The 12,633-nt window shown below is 35.5% G+C and overlaps 1 protein-coding gene across 10 annotated transcripts in view; it reads right to left on the bottom strand.

Moving 5' to 3' along the window:
* The window catches only part of ARAP2 (ArfGAP with RhoGAP domain, ankyrin repeat and PH domain 2), a 173,438-nt gene that overhangs the window by 114,245 nt on the left and 46,560 nt on the right, over positions 1-12,633 (bottom strand). For all 10 annotated transcript variants that reach the window (XM_070506079.1, XM_070506080.1, XM_070506072.1 and 7 more), the window contains 2 exons: positions 12,214-12,334; positions 4,715-4,893 (listed from right to left, as the gene is read on the bottom strand). In XM_070506079.1, coding sequence (XP_070362180.1) covers positions 4,715-4,893; positions 12,214-12,334 — 300 coding nt within the window. The remainder of the gene's footprint in view (positions 1-4,714; positions 4,894-12,213; positions 12,335-12,633) is intronic.

Genomic DNA, 12,633 nt, shown 5'->3' with positions numbered 1-12,633 from the left:
ATGAGTCCATATTAAACATTCATATTGGAATTGATGGTAAATATTTACCAAGATACTTAAATGGGTTATTTGTACAAATTTGTAGCAATGGAATCTGGTTAAAACTACGCAGTGAAAGAACAAAATAAAAGTTCGAGTCCTAAAGAGAAAAATTAAAGAAGGGTTTGTTAACCCCAAATTTGCTGAAATCTCAAACCTATTTTTGGACATACTGGATGCCAGGTTTCCATGCCAGGAATTTAAGAACTCAGTGCTTAAACATTTGTTGAAAACAGATGTGGCATTGTATGACACTGGCACCAGATTTCCGGGGAAACACCAGATGCAGAGTTTGGCCAGATACAGAACCCAGAGAATTTGAGGCCACCACCTACTTCCTGCTGCTTCTTTCTCTGCCACACAACCACAGCCCTATGAGGCCTATTTAAATTCTATTAGAGTTTCATTCCCCTGCCAGACACCAGGGAACATTATGTTGGGGGAATGAGTCTCTTGTTATATCCTGATTTGAGAATGTTTAATCAAGTGAATTTCATGTAGTTAAAAACTCAATGCCACAATTATCATTAAATGGATACACAAACCCACCAAGCAAGACATCTGGTTGCAATGAATTCACTAATATTAACATGATATTCAAAAACTCATCAGGAAAAGATGGGAGACTAGGCTGTCTGGACAACATAACAAATGGAAACAAAGCCAATTATCTTAGATTTGCCTCAAATCTATGTGCAGAAATTCCATTCAACTAGCAATACTATATATATAACACTACCTATACTGTATGTTTGTATTTTATCTCCTTTAAAATTATATAAATATTGGCTTAAAGTCAGAGAAAGACAAATACTGTATGATTTTACTCATACGTAGAAGATAAACAAACATAGATACAGAGAACAGACTAGTGGTTACCAGAGGGGCAGGCGGGGCGGGGGGAAGGAGTACAGGAGGACGTGTGTACAGTGTGAGGGCAACTAGACTTTTGGTGGTGAACTCCATGTAGTCTATAAAAAAGTCAAAACAATGATTGACACTTGAAATGGATATAATGCTATAAACCAATGCTACCTCAATAAAAAACACACTGGCTTATATACTGTATTTACATCATTTTAAGATAAATGAATTTATAAAATTATTTTTCCAGAATACAGGAAATCGAATAAGCTTTGAACTGATAAAAATAATTTAATTATCTCAAAAAAATTTCTATACAACAAAAATTAACTGAAAAATGAGAAGCAACAGCTTAAAAAAACAGTTGCAGAAAATACAACATGAAAAGGATTATCTTTATTATATGAAGAACTTAAAGAAACTGTCAGAAAAGGGAATAAAATCCCAATAAATAAATGGAGAAAGAAAACAATTTGTAAAGAAAATAATTTTAAAAGAAAAATTTTTTAAAAGAGAAACTCTAGTCAAGAAAACAGCTGTAAACGACCATTAATTCCACAATTTTGTTCTACAAACGTTTACTGAGTGTCAGCCACTTGCCTGGAGCTCCTGAGGACACAGCAATGAATAAAGTAAATATTCAAAACCATTAATTTGGGAATACAAAACTTAGAATACTTTTAAGAAGTTAAAATGAAACTGGTACCTATTCATGTAGCTAGCAAGATTTTAAGTGTAAACAATTCTTTAAAAAGGGTCATAGATATTCTTGCCAAAAAACCAATCAAAAAGGAAGAAAAGGCCACATACAGAAGGCTATCAGAAATCTCACTTATTTATTACTATCTGTTACCCCCATGGGAAGGAAGGTGAGACAGACATCTTTTGGGTTACCACTGTACTCCTAGTTCCCAGCGCAGCACCAGAAATGAAAAGGTGCCCAATGAACACTTGTAAAGTGCATGAATAAATACAGAAACATGGTGAACTGTAGTCTAACCTATACAAACTCAACTACACAACTCAGGACATACAAAGTAGTAACAATGTGGAGAAACTATCATAATTATAATATATTGCAGGCAGATAAAACATAAGCAGAGATAAGGAATAGAAGAAAATGTGCAAAAATTAAACACATGGGGGGGTTGGGAGTCAGGGCTAAATACTTAAAAGGATGACATTTAATTTACGTGATAATAGCACCACAGTGTTTTGCAATTGAGTAATTAGGTAGAAAATTTTAGCGTCCGTTTCTACTTTGCCATCTTCTTCTCTAACAAATGTTTTTACATAGCTCTTCATATTTATTTTCTACTTCTTACAGCCTATCTAGAAGAAAAACAAAACAAACCTAACATTTCCTAAGGCATTTCTCCTATTCAGCCAAGAGCTACTTCAAGTTTGAGTTCCTACAATCTGCTAATGAATGAAAGGAAAAGAACAAGATTAAAAAGGTGAATCTTTGAATGAAGCAATTGGGAAAACAAGAAATCCATGTTAATTCCTTGGTTGAGACTGTCAGTGAACTGTCTGAGAATGTGCAGACTGGCATCCACCTAGCTATCATCATGTCACTTCTCTTAAAAAAGAAGGAATTTCAAAAATAAGTAAAAGCAATAGTTATGATAGTGTGTTCTAGCTATTTTAACTTAGGAAATATAAGACCTTGATTCAGCAAAAGGGATAGATCCAGAATAGGTGAAAAATTTACTGAAAATATATTTGTAGGGATGCTTGACATGGAATCTTCAGAACACCTACTGGAAGCAGAGAAAAAGCTCTAGAAAAGATAAATAATCATCTACAAAATTAGAGTAAATATCCAGACATACACAGAGTTAGAGGAACTTATGGGAAATAGTTTCAAATTGTTTTTCAAACACTTTCCTTTATGCTGACTTTGCAAATGGATTTCTAATTTCTCCATTTGCATGTTAAGAATAAAGAATCAAATAGGGCAGGGTTTTAAGCTGAAAAATTAAAATTTTATATAAAAATGGATGTTTTAGCAAAAACATAACAGTAATTACAGTTTAGAACTATACACAATTTATTAGTGACAATTTCTCAAATTTTAAAAATTTATTAATACTAATATGATTTCCTTAACTTTCCACTTAAATGTTTCTACATTTCAAAATGTTCAGTCAGGCAAAAGATACACTTCCAAATGAAAGCTAATCAAAAAAAGAGGTATAGTAACCCCAAGTTGAGGGGTGAACTAAAGAAGTACTGGTCTCATTAATGTTGTTGAAGGCTATTTTTACACATTCTCCAACTCCAGAAATATCTTGCTCACTTTACCTGGATGCTTATCACTTTTAAAGAAGAAAAAAATCCTACAGCAATGTTTCAGTGTGTGTAGTTTTTGGATCACCCATCCCTGCATCACCTGGGATGATACATTATACGAATGCACATTCCAACACCCCATCCCCAGAAATTCTAAGTCAATGGGGGAATGAGCCCACATATCTGGAATTAAATAATGGCCTTAAAGATAGTAAGCCCTCTCTCTTCTTCACATGATGCCATTTAAGCAGAGTAACTTCCATACTGATAGAGGCAAATTATGCATTTTTAACCTCTATTCCAATAAGAAAAGTTTTAATCATCTTACTTCAGACTAAAACTGTTCATATTTAGTTCCTACACATTATTAAGCTGTACATCACTATTCTTCTTGAGGAATATGCTAACTATCCAAGTTATTAATATGCCAACAGTGCTCAATGATGCCTTTCACAGTTAATTGGCTAAGAAATCTTATCCGAAAAAATGTAATGAATAAGTTCACACTGAAGTTCAGAGGATGTTTTCGATAAAGATCTACAGTTAATTTTTTTGAAACTACTGTTTGTTTTGAGTTAATATCTCTTTTTTAATGAAAATCAGCATTTATATTTCACCTTAGCATAACCCATTATAATATATCAGAAAATGAGTTCATCTTAGATCAGATATCCAAAGCACATCGCTTAATTCCACAAATAATTACTAAGCATCCAATATAGTGTAGGCTGAAAGATTAAGAATTCATTCCCAAAAAGAGGTAAGGAAATAATTTTCTTATACATATTAAAAACCAGATATGTTAGAGAAAGGAAGTCTACAGAATCAAAGGAAGCTAATGGAATTTGTTAGAACTTTATTTTAACATCAATCTCCTCAAATCATTTAAGTTCTCTATTGAATCCTTTGATATTAACCAAATTCAATATCACAAGTCTATCTTATTTATATATGTAATATGTATGTGCACATGTGTGTATGTATGTGTGTATGTGGGAACATCAATAACGTGCCTCTAGTAAATTATTTCCTCTGTAAGCAACATACCTGCTCAGAAAACAAAAAACCGACCCAAGCACCCCTGTAAACTCAAGAAAATATGTTACTGGTGCCTACTCTATAATTTTCTATCATAAAGCAAAAGAAACACAAGAGGCACGGAACTGGGCCTATTTCATCAACAGCTGTAACAGTTAATTGGTTCTTAATTATTCTCTCACGTAGTTTTATAATGTTACTTCAGCTAAGGAATGCTTTCCAAAAATTATTTTCAAAGATTCTATTTCCTCAGTCCCTTAAAAAGGCAATGTCCAGTCTCAAATTGGATGTAGATTACGTTCCTGCTGCTGGTGGAACTGAGAAAAGTTGACCAAACAATTCTTTGTTACCTTTAGTGGAGAACTCCAGACAAAAGTTAAGACTCTATATGTAAAAACACTAATAAGTGTAACAAACAAAGCACATTTGTTCATGTAATCAAGGAACTGCAACTTGCAATTACTGCAACATAGCTCACCTGTTCGTTTTTGCAAAGCCACACGCTGTTTCCACTTAACACAGTAAAAATTTTGGCTTTATACCCTCTCAATTCAAGATAGCCACATTTCTCAGGTGCAACAACTGCTTGAGGCTGCGAGGAAAGGGGTTGCGATTTCAGTGCATTTAACAGTATGCTGATCCAGTCATTTCTCTCCTCTGAAAACAAAGACAGGAGAAAATACATACATCCATACCTACATAAGTTATATAGACATAGAAACATGAACAAGGGATCTACTCTCTCTGCAATAGATAATTCACAGATTCTTTCCCACAACCACAACTTAAATGCTATTGCAAACAGGGCCAACGGTCCCATTCTGTAAGGGAAAAGAAACAGCACTTACTACTCAGTTGTCCTGTAACTATTACCATTGGCTTCACCTGGGAACTTATTACAGATGCAAAATCTCAGGCCCCACTCCAGACCTGATGAATCAGAATCTTCAGTTTAAGCAGATCCCCAGGTGATCCGTAACCATGTTAACAGCTTTAGATTACGCATGATATTGGATTTTCTCTCTTCATGTTAGAAAGCAATATTGTTACCAAACAGTTAACAGATTGTACCTGGCAATTAAGTTACTCAAATGCCCAGAAAATTCTACTTTCTAACAATCACTTGGAACCTACTCAAGAGTATGCTTGCCTAGTTAATCACTCACCCACTCCATTCTCACCAGTCACTAACCATAGCATCTCACCTGGTAAATTAAAACTTGTTCTCTCCTTCCACAAAAGCTAAGTGACCTTCAACTATGTACAACACACTGTGTGACAGGCACAGGAATCCAATGTAGTCCCCAAAGGGCAATCAAAGTTATAAGTCAAGTTAGATACGAACACATAATGGAACACAGACTACTATAAATGTCATACAAATGGTATCAAATAATATATGAGTCAATTCAATGGAGGTAAGTGATTTTCTGAAGGTCATACAGCAACTTAGTATTAAAATTAGCAGAATCAAATGTCTTAACTCTGAGACAATTGTTCTCAGCACTATGAAAAAAGGGGTATTTGTGCTAGGTCTTGAGAATAAGGAGTAATTCAAAAGACAAAGCTAGGGTTTGGGAGAGGGAAGAGCAGAACTTTACACATGAGAAAACATAAGAACAAAGGCAGAAAGAACCAACATCTGTTCAGGGACTAACTTATGGAGGAGCATATCTATAATTCTCAACTCACAAGGCAATAATGCGGAAATGGCTAGAGATTCTGCAGTGCCTGCGTGAGGAATTTTGTCTTTGTTATGGAAGCAAAGGAAAACCATTTCGGGATTCTTAGCAAGGAAAGGACATGATTAGGATGACGACAGATACACCAAACTGGAAGCCTAAGGATCAGGAATAAGACAAGAGATACTTAAACTACAATGAAAATGGAAACAAAAGAACATATGAAGCATCAAGACACTAAGGGGAGTAAAAAGTAGCTGAGGCTTTAAATATGTCTGACAGGTACTCACAAAAAAATTACTCAGAGTAAAGGGTAGTTTGGTAACATGAATTGACCAAAGAAGGTAGAAGGTTCCATTTTGTTAGCAGAATCACCTCTTGTTTTCAGTACCCTGGCACGAGCATCTAGGCAGACTGAGAGTAACATGTGATGAGAGTAACCTCTACTAGCGAAGACTCATGGAAGTGGATAAGGTTTAATGTAAAAAGAGAAGAAATAGACAAACCTTGAGGTACAACTATTTCTAGGAGGCTGCAAAATGGGCTAGCAAAAAACAAATAGAAAAGTGGTTATCAAGGCAAAAGGTAAAAAACCAAACAGACTGAATTCCACGTAGAAAAAATTTCCAAGAAGGCAGGACAAGGAAAGACTAATTAGGGTGCAAGCTTGGGAAATGAGCATCTCAGATCCTTCTAAGACAGGTTTGGCCAGAATGACTTCCTTGTGGATTGAAATGTCCCCATTTTAGACTTGCTCACATTCAAACATGAACCCAAGGTTACTTCAAAATATGAGTTTTATTTTTAAGTTATCTTCATTCTGGCTCACCTTCAAAATTACTAAAATAAGTTAGTTATGTCTTTAACGACCAAGGCCAAAGTATTTATTAAAAACTTATTCAAAAACACTTTATTGCAGGTGTTACATGATCCCCAATTCCTAACTATCAGGATGAAATATTTATCAAACTTGCTCAGCATCATTATAAACTAAAAGACATGAAAATATTCAGGTAACTAAGTCAATGTCAACATGCGGAGGCTACCTTACATGCTACATCTACACAAACAGATCCAGACTGCACTATGACAATTCATTCTATTTTCAGGAACAGCAACAGACTGTCCACGTAAGTTGGTTATTACTTGTGATGATTAGTTTCACACAAGATATTCCTGCCTAGTAAATGGTGACTGGTTTTTGTTTTTGTTAATCCATATATAAATCATTGAGTTTGAAATGTACGCCATAATTTAATGAACTGTCCAAAGTGACTGTGGTTTCTAGATTACTAAAGCATATATTTCAGTTTCTTGGGAAATAATTTGAAACTGGCAATAACATTAACTTAAGCATATTATGGCTGCATCTCAACAAATGGTTCCCTTATAGCCTGGAAGAATTATCTAGCTCCTGAGGGCCTCATTTACTAATAGGAAGTAAACAGTCATGAAGAAGAATAGAAATTAATAGTAACATTCAGTTTATTCTCAATTACCCAGGCCAATGAAGATAAACAGTGATACAGATAAATCAAACACAATAAAAGAGATTATAAGTGTCACTGGTACTTGGCTATGTAATGTGTGCATCCTTGTACATAGGGAATATGCTTTGATAAGTTACAATATTCCAAAACAAATAATGTTTCCCCTTGGGCAAAGATAGATACTATGCTAGCTTTTGCCTGCTCTTCACATCAAGGTACTTTTATTCTTTCCAAAAACAAATATTTATTGAGTGTATATCTTGATCTTAGCTCTGTGCTCAGCACCATTCCTTCGAAGAATGTGCTCTTACCTAGAAATGGCTTTGCTCAAAATAGAGCGTTCCAGGCTAGAAAAGGAAAAAAAGGGAGTAGGGGGAAATAAAGTTGCCACTTTCTTGGGATTATGCCAGAATGTAAATAAAAGACAATAGCAATTTCCTCAAACCTCAAATTAGTTTTGAGGCTTTCAGGAATGCCAAACTGTAGTGTAAGAATCAAAAAAGGAGGTTCAAAACTCAACAGGAGAGACAATACTCTATGGACTACTGGATTTAGTAGTAGGCATATTCATTAGTTACAAAGGATTAGTTACACTATGGATTAACTACACAGAGGCCACATAAAGCATTAATAACAGAATCTAAGAAAGTTTAGATGGACTTTTACTTTGATATGATAATATAATCTAACTAAAGATCTCGCAATGTAACCCCTGATCAATATTAGAGAAGGAATTATTACAGACTAGGATTGTTCTTGAAATCAGTACCCATCCATTCATAATAAATATTTACTGAGTGCCTACTGTGTTCCAAGACCTGCTCTGAACACCAGGAATGGAGCAGGGAACAAGATAGACCATGGTCTTCTTACTCTCCTGGAGTTTACACTCTTGTGAAAGGAGGCAATAAAACAGAGATATAGAATACATTACACAGTGACAGTGCAATGGGATAAAATAAAGCACCAGATGAGGGGCAAGGGAGTTCTATTTTATATAGGGTAATAGAAAAAGCCTCAGGAAGAAGGCGATGGTTAAGCAAAAGCCTAAAGGAAGTGGACGTGATGGAAGAAGTCAGGAGGAAGGTGGGAGGAAGAGTATTCCAGGATAAAGAAAGCAGTGAGTGTCAAGGCCCCAAGGCAGCAGCAGGTTTGGCATTTTCAAGGAACAAGAGGCCCCTGGGTGAGGGAGGGACAGCACAGAGGGAGACAAGGACAGACAGACCAGGGCCAGATCACGAAGGGACTCTTGGACATCACAGATACTTTACTGTCAGTGAGACGGAAAGACAACATAGCATTTGAAGTGGACTGACAAGATCTGACTTTCTGGTTTAACAAGCACACTGACAGCTGTATTGAAAATACAACTGTAGTGGATCAAAGGAGCTTATTACAATAATCCAGATAGAAGTGGTGGCTTGTACTAGAGTGGCAGCAGTAGAGATGCTGAGAATTGGTCAGACTCCAGACATGTTTCCAAGGTCAGACTAGTAAGATTTGCTGAGGGACTGGATGTGAGATATGAGAGAGGAAAAGATTCAAGAATGACTCCACAGTTTGTGGTCTATTATATTATGATAGTCGATCCAAGTGTACAACAGAGAACTCAATTCCCCTGGCTCTCCCACCAAAGAGTAAATATTCCATGCCTTACCTCTAACAACGTTAAAGATCTCAAAACCAGTAAGCCTGTTTGCCCAAAACAACTAAGGGGAATTTATGTTTCTTATTTCGAACGTTCTTTAAAAAAAACAAAAAAACTTTGCAGTATCATAGCTGCCACTGGATAGCTATATGACATTGTCTACAAACAGAGGTGAGAGAATGACACACTGCGTGTCTGCCAAGGGTCTAGAACCAGCTGTGGTGGACAGGAACACAGGACCTGCTGCTGAGAGCCAGTACTGAAAATGGCCCTTGAATGGGAAGGACCACGCTGAATTCTGAAGCCTTCTTCTAACTATCAGAAGCGCCCACTCAAAACATCACCTGCTTTTTGAATGGACACATCTGCATGTGTGACCACAGGTGCCAGGGGAATACAGACTGACCGGAGAGATTGTTTGCCATGATGATCCACTGACCCATTCCAACAGTTCTGCTTGAGGACAAAAGGAATCAGACTAAATTTCCTATTTGAGGAAGAGTATTCTTTAAAAGTTACTATTTTTATATAATTCACTTTCAACTAACAGCATAACAATATATCACTAGGAAACCTGGGGGAATTGAAGGCTTTGAAAATTTGTGTGGAGAGGATACCTAATTGTAATCCTACCTTGGCAATGCCAGTGGGCAATGCAGCAGGTTAGAAAGAGGGACACTGTTTCAGGTGATACAAAGGGTAGCCACTGTATATAGGTCATTCCAAACTTTTTCACCAAAAATGAAGATTGCATCTCTGCTAGGATGCCAAATGATTTCCCCTCTCTGTTCTAAACTTTGATCTTGCTTCTTGATTAGATTGAAACAAAGTTTAATTTGGCTTAAAGTTCATTAAGTCAAATATTTCATAAGCCACTATGGCTGATTTATAAGTTGCCACAAAATAAAACATAACGATTTGTATACATGGAAGGAAGAAAAACAATAAAACATATTTAGTATCTTGTTGAAGGTTCCATACTAAATATATAGACACACATATGCCATTTACATATACACATACATATATACATCCACACATCTCTGCATACACATCTTTAAAACTGTGAGTTGTTACTATGTAAAAATGACTTTCAACGAAAATAACTTAGTAATTTCACGTGGATACTCTCAGTTTTTACACAAGCAGTATTTTCATGCTTTCAAAAATTAAAGACCTAAGACTTTAATAATTTATACCAGTTAATGAAAGTCTTATACTAAGTTTACATCACAAAGATGAACTACATATCACAGGATTTATTGGTCAATTGTAAACATGTAACTTTTAAATGTGTGGGTTGATACCTTCCACTCAAATAAAATGTGTCCGTTTAACTTCTAACTGTAGCAAGTGAATATGGCTAAACAGATTTTCACACAAGTTGGAAGCTTTATCTAGTATATCTATCTTAAAACGCAGACTATGTGGCATATGTGCAATTCACTGTGAGAAGCAAAGGGGAAGGTGATAAGAACCTCGAAGAAACAAGAGTCACCTTTAGAGCAGTGGAAACCAAGGCAGAAGGAAAGACCATCACGACAGCCAGCCCAGAGGAGCAGTGCCAGGTGTTTAAAAAAATATCAGAAGAGAAAAACTGTGATTTCAAATACAAGTCTCATATCGAGTACCACAACTCTGCACAACTTTCTGAACTGGAGGCAACGAATCACAAGAAGTGGCTTCTCACATAGGCAATTCTACACAAAATGTTCTAGGACAGAGGTTGCCAAACTTTTTCTGTAAAGAGCCACACGGTAAATATCTTAGGCTTTCCTGGCCCTATAGTCTGTGCTGCAACTACTCCATGCTGCCAGTAAGGCACAAAAGCAGCCATAAGACAGTACGCAAATGAATGAAAGCGGCTGTGCCCTAACAAGGCTTGATTCACAAAAACAAGCAGTGGGTCAGATTTAAGCTACAGGCCATAGTTTGCCAACCCCAGCTCTACGCTATAGCTCTCAATACTTTTTTTAATAGCAAGCAAGCAAGAAACCCTTTTCACATCACACATATGCAATATATACACAGGTATGTTTCATAATATAATATGTACACTTACTGGAAGAGATGCACCTTGATATTTCTTATTCTATTTTGTTTGTTTTTGAGGAATTTTTTTTTTGGTACCATCAGAAACAATTAAGTTGATCTCACAAACGGATAGTGACCCACAGTTTGAAAAAAGCAGCTCCAGTAGGAACAGCAGCTGGGACTTACTCATTTACTGATTATCCTAAGCAATAATGGAAGTTTTCTAAGAATATATAAAATGTAGTGAATGCTTTCTATGTGTCATTCCTTTTGAATATGTTCTAGGAATCCAGCAGTTTAAAAAAGACAAATAATGTCGCGTAATAGCTAACATTGTTATAGTTTATAAAAGGTGAATATTCCCATGTGTATAATGAGATAAAAATTGTAATACCTACATACTTCATAATACTATTGCAAAAATGAGGCCTTTGGTAGATCATCTGGCACATAGCAAGTTTTCAGTAAGTTTTCCATATCACCATTCTTCAAATAATTAAGTACTAAGAAGCACTTTTAAAAAATCAAGTTGAGTTATAATCTACATGAAAATAACAGTGGGCTTTAAAAAAATAGGTTAAAATTCTAATTCTTTGATTAATGAAGACAGCCTTACCTATCAAAGTGTACAACAGAAAACTTTTCAGTCCCCTGGCTTTCCCCTCCCCCTCCCCCTAAAAAAGTCAGAGAAGATTTGAAGATTGAAACTCCATCCACAGTTAAACCACACCATAAGTAAACTTCCATAAAACCAACCTTTTAATAGTAAGAAAAATTATTTTTGCATATTAAATAACTATTTTTGCATTATCAAAACAATGGCTAAAAGGTGAGTCCCATAAGAGCAGATTTTTGTCTTTTTTTCACTGCTGTATCCCCAGAATTTAGAAGTCCATGGCAGTTAGTAGACTCTCACTAAGTATCTGTCACAAGCAAAAACAGTGGACAAACAAATGACTTGTCAACGTATTTATGGCTTTCAAAAAATTAATATAAAACGTAAATTATTTAAAAGTCACATATTTAAAGACTTCTTGACATTTCCGGCTTAACTGGCTTATTAATCTTCTGATTGGTCAGACATAAATGTAAATTTTTTTACAGGGATAAAGAAATATCTTACCTTCTTTTTCTACTCTAAAAACAAAAGTTCTTTGTGTTGTAACAACTTCAAATTTATTGTCTCCTTGAACACGTACCGTAGATACAGCAGAAAGGGGAATTATTCCTTTTGAATACTTCTCCTATATCAGTAAAAAGAAAAAGATACATAAAAAAGACAGATTAAAATGAAATTCTCTTGATCTTATCAAAAAATGGGACAATATTTACAAGTGCTTCTCTTTCACAGTTTTGATCTAAATTTTTAAAATGACACACAAATAGCATATATCCTCATACACACAATGCCCCAGAAGGGAAAATATTAAATGCTCCTTTCAAGTGAGATGTCTTTTCAATTTTCTCTTCATCTGGAATTAAAAGGCAAAAAAATCAAATAAAATCAATTGTACTAGACCAGCAATAATACAGTTCAAAAAAC

Source organism: Equus asinus, chromosome 3 (assembly GCF_041296235.1).
Source record: "Equus asinus isolate D_3611 breed Donkey chromosome 3, EquAss-T2T_v2, whole genome shotgun sequence".
Taxonomy (NCBI): domain Eukaryota; kingdom Metazoa; phylum Chordata; class Mammalia; order Perissodactyla; family Equidae; genus Equus; species Equus asinus.
The sequence above is the reverse complement of the archived record's forward strand: the minus strand, read 5'-3'. Positions and strand labels throughout refer to the sequence as shown.